The following is a 16,945-nucleotide window of genomic DNA, read 5'->3' as shown; positions in this document are numbered from 1 at the left end:
AACACTCTTATTATTTCATTAAACTTCTCATTACTTATTATTATATTTATTATATATTTCTCTTTTTCTCTCTGAAGATTAAATATAAATCAGAAAATTCTGTGCTTGAAAAATAAAAAAGAAAAAGAACAGGATTTGAGAATCGGCTTTTAGGAATTGGAAAAGATAAAGGATATTTGTACAAGTAAACAAGTTCGATAAGTAATTCTCTTCGGTTTATTTCATATGTAGTATTGATTTTTAATACAATACGTAGTGCGTTTAATAATTCGCCATAGTAACCAGCCATTAGAAGCACCTCGAACGGCGGGAGATTGCGAAGTGACAGGTTTTTGATTATGACACCAAACGTTTTTTTTTTTTTACGCAGGATAAGAAAATATCCCAACCCATGGTGCATGAGTTCAATCCTTTTAAACCTATTATTTACAAAAGGTCATCGCAATTAAATATAAATTTGATTTTTCGTGCATTGCTCAATTGACGTAAAAATAATACTTAGTCTATATATTAATAGAGGAGATAGCTCCGACTTTTCGCTATATATATTTATATATGGATAAATTATTTTTCAACCTTGCGTAATATATGTAAGAGCGATTTACGCAGATCGTAATGACAGGTTGAAAATCGCAAAGAAACGAAGGTAAAAGATAATAAAAATGCAAATCGGAAAGAGATCACATTCGATGCGGGTCCGCTAATAATACTGCCCTTTGAGGCGCTTCGCATCGCTGAATTTTATTAACGGCAGACTCTGCCCTGCACAATCCGACGAACACAATTAATCTGGGTGAGTAATACAATTCCGCAGTGACACGTCGCTTTACAGACATCCCTACATGACTACGATCAACGCAAAAGAATCTCGAACGAATCGAAATAGGGAGGAAGGACGATGCGCGCGTCCACTGTGTATCGCGAATGCGCGAATGCTAACATCTAACGAGGTTCGAGGACGAGCTGTATTATATCTTGTAAGGAAGTCATAATTTTGTACTTTTAATCACGCAAAATTGGACTCGTAATTCCTTCGCGATATCTATAATAACGTTCTCCCGACGCAGGAAGAAATCAAAGAAACAAAGTAAATATATTTTTTCACACGAATAATAATTACGTAAAAATTGATCAACCCCGTTTTTGGTATGTTTTAATATGTATTTGGATGTAAATTCTAAACGAATATTCTAATGAGAAGCAATCTGTCTCTGTTTTATTAGGAATTTGTACGTAAAAACTCGGAGACTCTTATACATTTGCCCATAAAAACAAGATATAGAATTGATGATCTGTGCAAAGAATAGCGCAGATTATCTGGAATACAGACTAACAAATTAAATTCATATTTTATTCTTGCGGAATATTACACAGTTCGGATTGTGGTAACCAACGTAAACTAAAAACTAAAATGAGAACCCGACGTGAGTCAACATCGTCGTGTTATCGCAACTTTGTCGCTACCGCTTTTTGCAAAGCGATCTCGATCGTGTGAGTGCAATGCCAATCGCTGCGAAACCGAAGACATGTCTTCCTCGCACGCCATCGCCTGTCACCACGAGCAACGACAAAATACCGCTGTCAGATAAGTACGCAAGAGGAAGAGTAATAATTAGAGATATGAGTGGAATTGCATGGACTGGTAATAAGATTAACTGGAGTTCGCAATTGAACTCACCATTGCCATAACGCAAAATAGGCGTGCAGCCTCGGCAGCAGCGAGAGACGAAGAAGACAAGCAAGTGAATCTCGGACTATCGCAGCGAAAACAGATCAGTACTATTATCACCAACACTTTGATGACAAAACGCGAAAATGCTCGCAATCGTACGTTCGCTGTGATCACGCGCAGAAAAACTTGTAAGGTCGTCGTCTATCGGAGTCGCCGACCATGCAGAAATCTCATCTCCGGAAAACTAAAAACTAAAGTGAGAATCTCCCTCTCGTGTACGGACTTTGTCAAAAACTGTACATCGCTTTAACAAAAGCTTGACAGAGACATTAAGATGCAAATGTAAAAGAGAAATGTAAAGAAAGCGTTCTTCGTTACAATGCTAATTTATGTTAATTCCTGCTTTAATCTCGGCGAAGATTATTCAAATGAAATTCGTCCTCGAACGTGAGTGTGAGAAAAGATATATCTTTGGCACAATAAATATGAACGTGACAGTTATCCGCGTGTACGGCCAATGCCATGCGGTTGTCGCACCGGCCTCTCAATTCTCTCTTTATTCTTCTCCCTTGATCCACGGCACTTGAGATCTTTCGCGTTCCTTCACGCTGATACGAGATGATCACGTCGACCGAAATTAAAGAGATAAACATCGTAACATAGGGCAATTATAATTAATGATAGTAGACTTAGCACCTAATGGGGTTATTCGCAATTAACGGTTTCGGGTTCTTAATTACTCGGGAATTTAGATAACGCAAAGTAAAGTACAGAAATCCTTCCTGCTTGGCCTAGGAATACTAGAAAAATCGTCTCGGCGACTTCGAAGAAAGTCGGAGGATTTCCCAACAATTCAGGATGGTGTCGCACCGACGTTTGCTAAACGAGATCTAGGAGAGACGGAAGAAGGTATATTAAAAGACAAAGATATCCTTAATCGGAATTGCTCTAACGTCATTAATATTTACGATCCTCAACTAATTGTTATTTATATTGCAACCCAATTTAGAATACATCAAGAAAATCGCTGTGATGAATAACTGCTAATAGAAAGCTCTTCCTCGATGCTATTCACCCTGAAATTGAAATCACGAGACGCTTACGTATACCAGCTTGAACACCTAGGCCTTACTCGTGCCTTTTAACAACCGTGCTTGACGCTCATCGGTAACCAGTCGCGGTTCACCCTCGACATCGGCAATTATTAACGCTGCCTACATCGCGTTAGCGATTGTTAGCCGATTGCTAATTTGAAAGTACCTAACTAACTTCTGCTCGTGCAGAGGCTTACCTATTTTTTGACGCGACATTTCTTTGGAGGCTAAAACAGGGAGATGAGACATTCGCTTTCGCGAATTACGAGTACCGAATATCGACCCTCAAGTACACACTTTTTACAAGTGCATATATTTTTATATCGCGACTTTTATTCTTACATCTCATTATATATTAAAGAACATATGCTGAATAACATAAGCGTAATATAATAATTATATAAATATAGTCTTCCTTACAATATACAATATTATGGTAATACAAATGATGTGATTATTAATATATTAATTAATTTTTTAATTATATGTAATTATTTAAACATAACTAATTTTTTAGATGATATCCGATTTTTATTTAATTCATTAACTATCTTCGTCGCAAAATCAGCAATTTCTTTTTCGTGCTTAAAATAATACCAATATATTTACTAAAAATTAAATTAAGGTGATTGGGCCATCAGAGCATGTCAAAGAAAAAAATCTGATTAAAAAATATGTTATAAAGAAAACCTAAATACACTTAAATTTGCAATTTTGAGAAGATCTGACGTCTAGTTTTTGAGATATTAATTCTCAAAGTTGGCATTTTTAACATAGGTTTTACGGGAAATTGTACCGGAAACACACATTTTTCGAGGATTTCACTCACTATCTGTAAAGAAACAAGTTCAAAAAACTGAAAATAACATTATTTGATTCTTCTAGCACTTGTTAAGTATAAGGCAAAACGACGTTGACGTGTAATAAGGCCAAAAATTCAATCAAAAGTTGATGAATCGTCGCGTTTCTTGTCGGCCTTTCGATCAGCTGTACGCGACGTGAACATGTGGCAACGCCGCGCCGTGTAGTGTTTTCTTTCCACAGCACTATTCTTTTGCAAGCAAATCTCCCGTTATCGCAATTGTTTGTTATCTTCCATTATTTTTCAACATAAACACAATACATAACCTCACTCAAACACATGGCACTGGCATGATAGCTGCCTACAGCGAAGAGATGCAATGTCGCGACATTGCCGACATTTCTCTTGTATGAATGTCAACTAAAGTCAAATCTTGAACTGTTTACATTTATCAGTAGATGAATTGATACATGATCGAATGAAAAGTTACATTATAAAACTAGTAATTATACAAGTGTTTAGAATATATGCATAAAAAGGGTTTTTCTTAAAAAAAAATTTAGACCTTATATCGACTCATACGGTACTTAGCCCAATCACCTTAATAAAATAAATTATCATAGTCACAACAGAAAATTAATATGTAAGAACATATTAAAAAAAACATATAGCTCGAATCTCGATTGTGCGAATTAAAGTCAAGATTTCTCATTGGAAATAGCCATTCTCTCTTGGAGGGAATAAATCCTTCATAGGCCAGTCAAATTAGACAAAAAAAAGGCTTTTGCTCGAAAGTGATGCGAGCTTTTTTATTCCTTTTTAGGCATGTTGGGGGTGTTTAGAAAAGCTTATTTTTGAGTTGTCGTATCATGAGACCCAGAGCTTTTTGAGGGGGGGGAGGGGGAACCAAAATTTTCGTTTTTTCGCAATAACTCGGCGAATGTTGATAAAAAATGAATGACTAACCCCTTATTTTGTAGCTTTTTTGAAGCCCTACAATTCATCTTAAGAAGACCCCCAACCTAAAATCAATATTTTTCGAGTTTTAGCCTGTGAAAGGGGGAAAAAATGAAATTTTCGCTGTTTTTTGCATTTATCTCGTTTCGATTAATAGATAGCACTTTTTCGCTCCTGAGAAAGTTGTAGGGCTTGAAAAAACGAAGAAAATGAGCAAAAAAACGAAAATTTTGGTTCCCCCTCCGCCCCCTCAAAAAGCTCTGGGTCTCATGATACGACAACTCAAAATTAAGCTTTTCTAAACACCCCCAACACGCCTAAAAAGGAATAAAAAAGTTCGCATCACTTTAGACCTCAAATGTCTAATTTGACTGGCCTATCACTTCTAAATTCAGTTAAGTTCTCAATTAAGTACTATCAGCAGGCAATAAGATGTACTTAAGGGTACTAACAATTCGATACGAGAGATAATATCTCAAAATGAATGAATTCATTTACATACACTATTTCCGTTTAGGGCTCGTAACGATAATGAAGCGATCGAAATCAAAGATTCGTGTAACACGATGCGTTACGTCTTTGGGGTGCTCGTATTTACGGGTTGCCAGCCTAAGTCTACAAACTCAGCTTATAGCGACGCATGCATGCGAGATATTGGGTCACGGATACACAGGACTACACTATTCGAAAGCTCGGATATCTTTGGCAACCTAGCGAAATCGAGCCTTAAGACTGGATGTCTTCATCTCTCTTTAACCAGGATTTAATTTTTATATTTTTGATTCACAAAATGGGATTGGACAATTTTATCTTTTATATTATTTATAATAACGTGAGGCTTTTAAGTGGACATGCTGCAGCCTAAGGATCTCGATAGGTCCTCCCAATATCTCCAAATTGCGTCTAGCCGCTCTACAAAATATCCGTTCCTATCCCGAAACTTCGAAGAACTCGACTGCAACTACGAGCAAAAATAAGCATCATCGTGTGTGTCGGTCATTTTCCGATATAAAATTCGTTACATCTAATTAAGTGTGTCATGGTTGACCGCAGTCTATCGTTACGTCGAGTACGCGAATTTGCGTGCGTCCGAGATTCGCATAGCGATTTCGAATAAGAAAGAAATTCCGTCGCTCGGTATTAACACCCCGAAGTTGCTTATCGTGCGAAGGGACGTAAGAAGAGAGCTTTTCCTTCACATAGATTAGCTTAGTGCGCGACCGATCGTTCGATGCATCGCTCTTCGTGGCGATTTCGAAAGCGATTCGTCGATTCTACGCTACAGACGTTACGTGGCGACAAAGCGACTTATTGTCGGTTTGATAAAGAATCACTTCACAGAAACTCGTCGTATTCTAAGAATGAGTCTCGAACTAGCTTCGAGATAATCTAGATACTGCAAAAATCCAACAAATGTCTTCTAGATGTCCAAAGAATATGCGCGTCTTTCAGACATGTAAGGAACATTTTACAGATCAGCACATTCTTTAGAAACCTAATAGATTCGTGAAAGGTTAACACGCACGCCTCTTACGTCCATTTCAACCGATATAGATTACCCAGATAGCCAAGTTGCCCGCAGGTTGCTGTCAATTTGCTTAAAACTGCTCTGCTAAGTTGCCTTCAATATTGAGGAAAGCGGCTTCCGATTTTGCCTATTGGATTGCCGACTTTTATTGCCACCAAAACGGTTGCCAACAGATTGTGGCAACTTTTATGGCAATAAGTATACTACGAGCTTTCCGCTTGTTTGCGTAAGGTAATCGTTGTCTGCATAATGCTTTTAAGTTGCTCTAAACGAAATTACTGTTGTCCGGTGACAGCAATATGATGACAACTGAAGGGAAACTTATGCCAAACACTATTTCCTTTTTATGCCAAGGAATGCTTGGCTATCTGGGTAACTTTAATCTCGGTTTAACTTACTTATTATCTCCTTTTCTAATTCTTAAAACTAGAAGAAGATTAAAAAATCAACTAAACCGAGATTAAAGTTAATTTACGTTGGTAGAAATGGACATTAGACGTCTAATGGAAGTTTAAAAGATTAGTATCTTCTTCAGGCGTCTTTGCGATACCTACGTGTATCATCTGAAAAGCATGTTGAATTCTTTGTTCGTTTGGTATTTAATAATTATCGCTATTAAACCTAAATCCTAGTTTCGTTCCGAGTTTTAATTTTAATCCTTAACTGGGGAAGGTAGGGGGAGGGTTCAAATAATATCTAGATAATCTGCCATATGAAATTATTTGGAATTTTTAATTCAATTAAAAAATTAAATTCTTTTTCAAGAGTTTAATTATTTTATTGAATTAATATTAATCTATTTGATTTAATCTATCAAGCTATTTTTTAAATCAATTGTTTAAAAGCTGGATAATCAGTTAAACCATACGGTCAGATCAGTTAAGGATTATTGATTGATCAGTTCGCGTGTCGAATTACTGACCCCGCGAACACTTCGTTCACGCTAAAACCGAAGCGGCCGAGCAAATTCTAGTCCAGTCCTCACGATTAGAAGGAGAGAAGAGTCGCGTCGGGCTCTTCGTCTGTCTCTGTCTCGGAGCACATCTCGAGTGCATATCCGTTTCCGAGTTTCGAGCACATCCGTCGCTGTTACCTCGCTCGCGGCTCATCGTCACCTCTTTCCCTCTCCCTGCGCGGGAGGGAGACAGACTCCGGACTCTTTCGCCAGGCGATCTCGCGAATTAGATTGTCTGGCGCTAAGCAGGCACGTGGTTCGGCATGCTCGAGGACGTCTGCAGGGGCGAGCGTGTCTGATGGAACCTCAGCAGCTCGGACACGGTGACCGCGACACGTACAACCCCGCGACCTCCCTCCAGGACGTCGCTGGCGCAGCATACGAGATTCTGAAAAATCAGTAAAAAGCACATACGCTTTTTTAGCACCTCTGTTTTTCTGTCGCGCAAAAATTTTCATCTGTCTCGAATAAAAATGCGCCATTGGCGAAAATACATCTAAAAAGAAGAGAAATATCTAAAAAAATATATATAAAAAAGCTTGTTATTCATTTTAAGTAGCTTTACGGCATATTTTTAGATAACTGTATTGTATCGAACTATTCTAGGCGAGATAACGAGAAATGTGTTTATCTCGATACAACACGCGTATCATGCGAATAAAAATAGAATACCGCGAATCTCTTACCCATGATCAGTATAAATGTCGAAAGTATCTTATCAGACGTGCGTCGGGTGATATCAGAAGCCGGATGGTAAAAACCCGATCTTAAGCGGGAAACGTTTGAATAATATGCGGATACATAAATGTATGAATCGAGACAATGAATCTTTCATGAAATAGAGACAAAGGCGAGACTAGATAGTGCCTGAACACGCATAAAAAAGAATGCAAGGTCGAACTCAGTTAAGAAACACAAAGATTTTTTGAGAATATTGAAAGAAATGATAAAAATAATAATAATTTAAAGTGCATTAAATTTTAAAATAAAAATTATCTTGCAAAAAGTGTAAAGGCGTCGAGTTTGTGAAAAATATAGTGGAGTAAAGAAATGAATATTGCAATTCCCCCAATTAGTTGTATTCCATTAATGAGCGAGCGTAGAATTTTAAGAAAAGGATATTTTATTACAAATGGCTATAGTATTACAATCATTATGTTTTTTTACCCATACAATCAATGTTACAGAGTATACCTCAAAGGAGAAAAAAAAACAAGGTCGATGATATCGCTGTCGTCCAAGCGACGAGACAACTAAAGAGATTCAGTTCTTGGTCGATCGATTCGGCGAAAATCGAAGGAAAGATGCGATGATTGTCTTTCCGCATTACCGTATCGCCGCTAGGACCGTTCCCTTTAATAATGAAGCGTCAGGGATGGCGGACAAGTGTCGTACATAACACATCGTTTTATAAATAAATTAAATATGAAAGACAGAAAAACTATACACATTGTAAGACTTGCGAGATACGATATCTGTAAATACAACGATCTGTGGATCGTGCGATTCATGTAAATTCGCGCGTTTACATTGGTAGCTCAATCGTAATCGTTGAACGGCGATGCTTCGGATCGAATCGGGTCGAATAATTGCACTCGTCGAAATTAGGCAGTATTTGGCTGATAAATGCACGTATTTCCTGAGTACGATAAATACGATTTTACTTAGAAATTCGATTGACTCTCGAATCACTATTAGATTGTTGTTATTATTATTCATCTTGTAATGCAGCAAGAGTGAATGATCTGTGAATTAATTCGAAAAAACCAGATATTAAATAATCAATAATAATTACTTAAATTACCAAATAATTAATGATTTATTAAATTAACAACACATCTAATTATATTTTATATTACAAATTTTATATTACAACAATTGATGTAACAATACATCAATTTTTAAAAATTGTTCCAAATTTCTCCCTTAAAATTGGGAAGCTTAAGAAGTCTAAGCGGACATATTTAAACAAAATTTGATAACTCACTTCAGAAAAATCTTTGCAAACCTACCTACTTTGATTTTAAAAAATGTCTTTTTTCTTGCAATCAATACTGAACGTTAATGAACAATCACGATTTCCAATAAAATATCGAAATTAAACCCGACTCGATCGAAACAGCACAAATGCGTTGTGCGTATATGCGTTTTTTCGAGATCGGTTGACGCTGAGCGCTTTGTTACACGCAAAGATCGCGTTGGAACGAGTCGATCGTGCTGAGCTCGTCGATCCTGATGAGGCCACCGCTTAGGCCACATATCTATTCAGAAAGAAATTATTGTCTTGAGCTCGGCAGACATGATCGATCGTGCAAGTGTTGAAGCGTTTAAAGAGACGCCGCGGAGAATAAATATAGATATGTATATAAATAGACATGCACGAGAAGCTTTAGCAGCTTAAGGAAACAACAACGGACGAAAGTACACCAAGCACCAAGTGGATTTAACGAGCTAGCGAATAATTTAATTGACTTACATACGTTAACGTTAACGTAAAAAAAAAAGAGAAAAAAACAAAAGAAAAAAAGATCAGAAACGAACTAGCTTCAACAAACTATATATCTGTTTTTATATAATATATCTATCTCTCTCTATACATATATATTTCTGCATATATAAGCTTTCTCTCTTCGCGTACTTTACAAAAATTATACATAAGCTAAACGCGCAAACGGAATGATTTCGTATTTTTCTCCCTCTTTAAGTACCTTTACGTCTCGCAAATATTCTTAATAGCGATGTAGCCTCTTGCGAAAGCGAAAAGCTATTGGTAAACATTCAATGCTACGATCTACGAGATTGACCCTCGACTAGCACGACTGAATCCAATTTAAGTACAGAATTTTTATTCTACGTATGAAAACCTTAGCTTGAATTCAATCTAACGATTGGTTTCTAACTGACCACTTCTTAATAACTTTTATAACAGCCGTTAATAATCGCCGTTATAAAATCATTGTGCGAAGATACGAAGATTTAACATCAGGCAATTACGTAGATCAATCGTGGACCGTTGTGCTAAGCAAACTGACGATATAAAGCACGCTGGTATATGCGCTAAGTCCGAATCCAGTCTTAAGTTGTTAAGAATACTACTCTAATACTCCGACATCTCGTCCAATTCTAATGAGAATAATACTGACTCGACGTGGCCGCCGTCGCCACGACCATTCGTATTCGCGTCCCCGCGAAGGATCATTAGGCACCCGTCGTAATGATCGATGATTAAACGTAATGGAATATCCGGATGATGACTTGTCATCGTTCGACCGTTCGTTCGTTATTCCATAATGGACGATTCGCCCGTTGGATGTAAGCGCGGAAGTTATTAGCGGACCCCGCCTAATTATACGCGTTTAAGATTCGGAACGCCCGGAGATGATAATTTGTTCACTGACGGTGCAATTTAAGTTACGGTCGACAATTGCAGGACAAAGCTTCTGACATTCTCATCACTTTTTTCTTTTAAAGAGCCATTACTGTAGATTCTATCGTTAATCGTTCGATGCATGTATCGTTATTTTTATGTACTATTAAAGCAACATGGGTCATTAAGTTTTCACAGATAAATGTAAAAGAGAAAACAAACTTCTCTCTCTCGGTAATTAGTGGTGTCCAATAAATAAATGCGGCAAAGTAGTGTTCAAGCAAATAATGTCAAAAAAGGAACCGTTCAAAAGATTAATTACAGATACGACGATATTCTGTATAAATAAATTAAGGAGATTGTAGAAAATGAGCACCGGGCGTTCCAGTTCTGTCCAGAAGGGCAATATTGCCGCTCTAAATTGACTAAACAGACATTGCGTTAAGTAATGAGTTACTGCAGCTGCGAAATCATCGTCCGTAAGTTGCAAATGAAATACGCAGAAGCCACAGCGCAAATTGCTATAATCGCGGAAAGGAGAAAAGAAATGCGAGGGGAGAAAATAACCTGACTAGAACGAGGATAGCTCGATTTACAGCTAACGATACTATTGTAGACTAGAAAGTGCAAAACCCACACACTCGACACCGCGCAAACGCGAAAATGCAATGTCGCTTATGCGTACGCGTGTCCCGAAACCGTGCGTCTCCCGGCAAGATCGTAGACTGAATCCGAGCAGTCGCGAGAAATCATATGGAAGATACGGCTCGCTCTCTCTTGCAATCGCTTTAAAAAAAGATATACTGGCATGTTACTTGGCTATGCTACATGTATAGAATAATGCGCGCGTCGGCTCGCGACAATACACGTATAAATATCGTATTATGCTTGTATGATAGTCTCTCTCTCGAAGTGGTCGCCTGTTATAAGGCCCACTTACGAAATACGTTATGAAAAGAATCCTACGTCTCTCTCTTTTTTTACGAAGAAACCTTTCCAGCCTTTCCCTCCGAAAGTTCCAATTATCGAAAGTTTATACCGGAACGCTCGTACGAACGTTCCGATAATTCGTAACAATTCGTATCATTTCGCGTTAGGATCTTTCCAGCGTCCTTGGATCTTGTCGGAAAAACGAAGCAAATGCGCGAGTGTTACTTCTTTAGTAACTTACGATAATTCACCCGTTTACGCGGAGGAATTATCGTAAGTCACTACAGAAGTAACGCTCGCGTAAATATAGTAAATGTCGCGTTTGATGGAACGTGCTGAAAAATTTGGCACTGTTCTTAAGTACTGCAGCGATTGGTATCAAAATCATTGTCTGAGAAGTCCTGTCTATCAATCACTCATATGAAATATTGTATCTGATCTTTTTCCGACAGAGATCCCGTCTTACAAATCTGAAGAGCGTTCTCTTAATATTACAATATAAGTTATACACTTAAATATTATAGACGATATATGCCCTCTACGTTTCTATCGAGTTTTTATGAAAATAAATTGGCAGGTAGCAGGCACCGTGTCTGTACCGTCATATATATCGTATATCGCGGTCACTTTGATCTCGAGATTGGTTGCTTCTTCATACTATTTTTATAACTGTTTCTATTAAGGAAATAACTATCTCAGAATTTAGGTCGACATAATTTTTGTGAGACGTTAAAGTGTCGATATAATTTTTGTCAGTTTAAGTTTCGATAAAATTAGAATCAGGCCGAATACTCTATTAATTAATATAGACTTACAGACTCTTTACGTTTAACCGTGATAATGAAATCTTGGTGTAAAATACACTTTTAATATTCTTATCTTCCAAATTCCAAAATTCATATTTCTTGTCTTCCAAAAGCATTGGAACCCGAGCAAACTTGATGCCGAGATCGAAGTAACGTCAATTTAAAGTACCTTTTTTTTTAGTAAAGTATCTTTTTTAGACTACGACCAAACTGCTTGGTCGATAAAGTATCGAAGAGTGGTGTATTTTGTTTTTTCCCTCTCGAAACAAAAACATTCCTTGTGCCGGATAAAGAAGACTATCGATCTACTTACGAAATTACGAATAAGGGAAGCGATAATCGCTTCTAACTTATAACTGATGAATATAAACGTCACAAGTAGGCCTACTCTGTAACTCTTAACGACAGTTTCGTTATCGTTATATTTGCGTTGCGCGGATATTATATACGGTAAAAAAAGCTGCGCCACGACAATACAACGATAACGAAATCTTCGTAAAGAGTTACAGAATAGGCCCACGTATCATCTTTAAATCCTCCTTTGTTAGACCTTACATTACCAAAATAGAAAATTCTCAAACTGAAAGAGATTCCCTTAGCACCTTTTCGTGAATCCTGTAACACTCGCAGGCTACCTATCACAGACCCACCGATCCTGAAAGAGCCCCGTTAGGCAGTTCATTGGTCGAATCTTAAAAAAATATTCCCATCGAGGGCACCATATTTATCCTTCCGTTCGCTCTTTCTTCTCTCTTCCTGAGGGACAATCGCAGACCCAGGCGCAGAGAATGATGTCGCAATACCAGCTAATTGGGAGGCTAATTCTGAGGCTCACATCGTATAGAAGGCAATGAATACTTCCCGAGAATTCGGAAAGTCAAACGCGCGGGATACGACTTATTACAATTCTTAAACGAGTATTGCACATCAATTCTCGCTTTCGACCATTACCCTTTCTTTTTTTCTTTTTATCAAAATATCATATCATCGGTCTAGCCGACGATTGCCGACTTGCGTGATTACAAGTGGCGATCATATAACTGGTTCATTCTGTAAGGTACATTCACAGACAACTAAACGTGATATGCGAGCGCCTTTCACTTTGATTGCGCTCTTTGATTTTACGTTAATTCGCGATAAACTCGCGGAGAAAACTAACAAGCATATAGAATAAGATAAAACTTCGTGTTTTGCAGGGGACACTATCACCTGAACTTTCGTTGATATTCCCGCTTGCAATTGTCGATGGAGAATGAAGGCTTTCTTACAAAAAAAGATACCGATACTTAGCATAGATGTAAGCATAATACTTAGTCGACTAAACGTTTCAAGCTGCCTATCAATACTTAAAAATTATCTCCGAAAATTCTCCGCTGACCGCAAGCCTCCTCGCTCGCGCGTTCGAACGAGGAAACTTACGCGAGCGTAGGTCGAAAAAAGCGAACAACCTTAAAGCTACTATCGTGATGATTCGATTCTTGAAAGCTAAGTACTTTGCCCCCGGCGAGGACTAGCAGCAATTTCATATGCGACAAAAGATATGTTCTGATATTCCTTAAAGCGTCTAGATACGCGGTGATGGCGAACCATTCTTTAATCAGCACGCTCTTCGAAAGACACTTTAAAAAATTACAGAGTACTTCGACGTCGATGACGGCTCTGTAGTGTACTGTTCATGTTGTATAAACATTTAGACATTTAGGGCGGTCTGATTCATAGTGCGATCTTATATTCAAGATCGTCTTCTGGTCTTAAGATTTCATTCAGCCAACAAAATGATCGCACAGTATCTCAAGATTATACTTGAAACGATCTTGAATATAACTTTAAATCCCGGCGGTTTCTCTTCTCAGAGAAGAAACTATCGAATATTAGCGCACATTTTCGTTTAAAGCGATTTGCTAAACATTATTCGGGAATCTTCGACATCGAAGTAGAATCCGACTTACGACACTTTCTTGAGCCCCAACAAACATAAGTGCAAATAGAATTCATCAAAATAATCGAACATATCGAACACTGAAAGTGTCGCGTGCATCGTTGTTCAAACGAGACGATGATTCTCAGAATTGGTACAGTTATCAAAAGCGAAATTGACGCAACGACGTTTGCAGCAGTCAAAAAGAAGACCAGAGGATACTCTGAGAATCGCCGTCTCGAGATGGTTCCTGGCACTCTTTTTCTTTCCCCTTTCTTAATTCATCGGTCCTTCATTTCTCGCACACTGGCGGCTTCCTGTTTTCAATGCTGTCTGACTAATCGGGAATCGGGAAGAGATAGAGCAAAACCAGGGCAGATAGGAATGTGGCGAAAAGCATCGCGGACAGAACGCGGTCTTGAATCGTACGGAGTGAATCTGCGGCCGGCTCTTCGGTGCCACTCTCCCCCTCATCGCGAACAAGGAGAAGAGCGGTGACGAGACGCGCCAGAGCCTCCAGCCCGTACGCGTCCATGTAACCCACGTCCATGATTGCGTCCGCGTCCAATAACACCTCCTGCAACACCAACAACGATACTACTCAGTCCCAGTTTCTACTTTAACGCACTGCGAAAACATTTCTCACGTGGCCTTAAAACGTATATCTCTGTCCTCTCCGAGGAAGGCCTTATTTTTTACCAATAAGTACCAATAAGAAAAGAAGCGTTCCTCGGGGATAGCCGTTCTATTACACCCCAGCCTATCACCGTGTTGTACAAGGAAATTATTTGCTTCCGCGAAAGAACTTTTGATATAGAGTTGATTTATTTCTCTGATTCTCTTTATTGAACTTTGCTTTGTAACAATGCTTGTTAAAGTCGATTGCGATCAATTTATTCGTTTATTCTTAATGATCTGTATCATAATCTGTATCAAAAGTTCCATCTAGAAAACAATCGAGGAATATCGAGAGGAATGGATAGGAAAAAACAACAGTAACATAGTAATATTTTATGTGACGATTGATGAAGAATTATATATCGTTTGTAAAATTTAGGATAGTTAGTTCGTGTTAATCGATGAGATATTCGGATGATGGCAGGAAAGGTGAGAGCCCGAAGTATAGACTGTTCCCCGAAGAAGCAACACAAAAGCGAACTGGAATCTAAGGCACATGCAACTAAAGCTTGTTCGCTAATTCATTTTTTTCTCTTCTGATCTCTTGCATTTTTATAACTATATGCCCGTATGTCTCCTTAAAATCGGTTTGCAACTCGATCAAAAATCAGATGAAAATCGGGGACTGACTAGTAGTCGTTGAAAGTGTCATCGAGAAGTGACGGCTAGATTGCCGAAGCGTTAGTCACGATGTACACAGACGTTCGGTTACGAATAATGTGCGACAAATTTTTCCGTCCGACTGTTCACCAAGCAGGTTCGATAGATCTGATCTAAGAACGACGCTGGATGAAAGTATCGTCAATTAATAATCGTGCTTCATAAAGAGTAAGTTTTCGCACTAAGTATCCAGTTTTACACTCTACTCTTCTAATGAAGCACGCATGGTCGATCATATAGCATAATTACTATCATGATTCTCTCGCCATATCACCATTTGTTAAAGAAAAAACAGAAACATTGGATTAATTCGATCGATATGGAAGTATCCACCGTATCAACATGTTCCATGATGTTGTACATAAATGATGACAGCGTGTCTCATGCATGTCTAGTATACCCTAAGCGAAAGAGAAGCACAAACTTCTTCGAAACTAATTAATAAGAATAATGATGTTTCTTACCTCATCAACGCCGATCTTCCGACACGCCTCGAGGAAGTTGTCAACGTTACGCCTACATCGTGCCATTGTCAGCTTAGGCTACAAAAGAAATGTTGAGGTCAGTCTACTGGCACATGAAATGTGTCACAAAATGGCGAAAAAAATACTCACTACAGCAGGAGAAGGAACGTGTATACTAGCAACTGATCGCGGTCTAACGTGGTTCGCCAGGTGACAGAGAACAACGCCGTCCGTTAACGCTGGTGCGAGGTCCTCCGGCAATGCCATCTTTAATCTCGTCTCTATGTGCTATTAAATAAATATATTCTTGATTATACTGCATATAGAGATAATTGCAATCACTTTTCGTTATAACGGTGCTTACATTTCGTAGTTGTTCGATGAGATCAGCCTCTTCCTTGGCACGTTCGAACTCTCTCCTCATAGTAAAGGAATACTTCTCAGGCACGTTACTATTCCACGTGACCGATCGCGGGGATTTCGGACTGCCGCCGTTTCTGCTTGGACTCTTGTTGCCTAATAAACACGCGCATACTATGAGCATATTGTATAATCAAAGTTCTCTTTTGCGCTGCGTGAAATGTATAAGAGCAATTTTTTGTAAAATGTAAAATTGCTCTTATACATCAACTGCCAGTGCATTTATTTACAAGTAAATTTATAATCTCCATTTGGATTTTGTTTAGTTTAAATAATTACCTTCAACGTAACCAACCGCGGTTTTCACCAGCCTGGGCGCGTGTGCTGGACTTGTGTTCGTGGATAGGATACTACTCGAAGTTTTGATGGGCGAGCTAGGCTTTTTATAAGGTTGCTCGAGATATTTTCCGTTCTTATTGTTGTACTCGCCGTTGCTACCGTTGATGATCGGCGTGTTTTGATAGTTTATTCGCGACGGGGTAACCTTCTGCACTGGCCTCTTCAATGCGTTGTCCTCATTGAAGATTTGCTTGCCAGTCAGAGCAATAGTTTCTTTATTATTGCCCATGTCGGTTTCGTTCTGCGCCTCGTTGCCTGGAGGCGTCACTTGCTCGCGAGGTCTGTACACGCTTAGACCTTCGTTAGCCCTCTGCTGCTTCAAAGCTTCTTTGTATTCCCTAAGAATAAAATAGCT

At 38.6% G+C, this 16,945-nt stretch overlaps 1 protein-coding gene across 3 annotated transcripts in view; it reads right to left on the bottom strand.

Moving 5' to 3' along the window:
• Positions 1-198: 198 nt before the first annotated feature.
• Lrch (Leucine-rich-repeats and calponin homology domain protein) overlaps positions 199-16,945 on the bottom strand; it is a 49,813-nt gene continuing 33,066 nt past the window's right edge. For 2 of the 3 annotated variants that reach the window (XM_071721646.1, XM_071721644.1), the window contains 5 exons: positions 16,531-16,928; positions 16,196-16,347; positions 15,982-16,119; positions 15,832-15,909; positions 8,111-14,606 (listed from right to left, as the gene is read on the bottom strand). In XM_071721646.1, the coding sequence (XP_071577747.1) occupies positions 14,367-14,606; positions 15,832-15,909; positions 15,982-16,119; positions 16,196-16,347; positions 16,531-16,928 (1,006 nt within the window). In that variant the 3' untranslated portion in view covers positions 8,111-14,366. Of the gene's footprint in view, positions 7,397-8,110; positions 14,607-15,831; positions 15,910-15,981; positions 16,120-16,195; positions 16,348-16,530; positions 16,929-16,945 lie in introns of those variants that run through there. The other variant, XM_071721645.1, reaches the window with a different exon arrangement.

This window comes from Temnothorax nylanderi, unplaced genomic scaffold, assembly GCF_030848795.1.
Source record: "Temnothorax nylanderi isolate EJ_2023f unplaced genomic scaffold, tnyl_v1.0 TNYL_tig0430_pilon, whole genome shotgun sequence".
Classification (NCBI taxonomy): Eukaryota; Metazoa; Arthropoda; class Insecta; order Hymenoptera; family Formicidae; genus Temnothorax; species Temnothorax nylanderi.
Note: the sequence above shows the minus strand (reverse complement) of the source record. Positions and strands in the feature narration are given on the sequence as shown.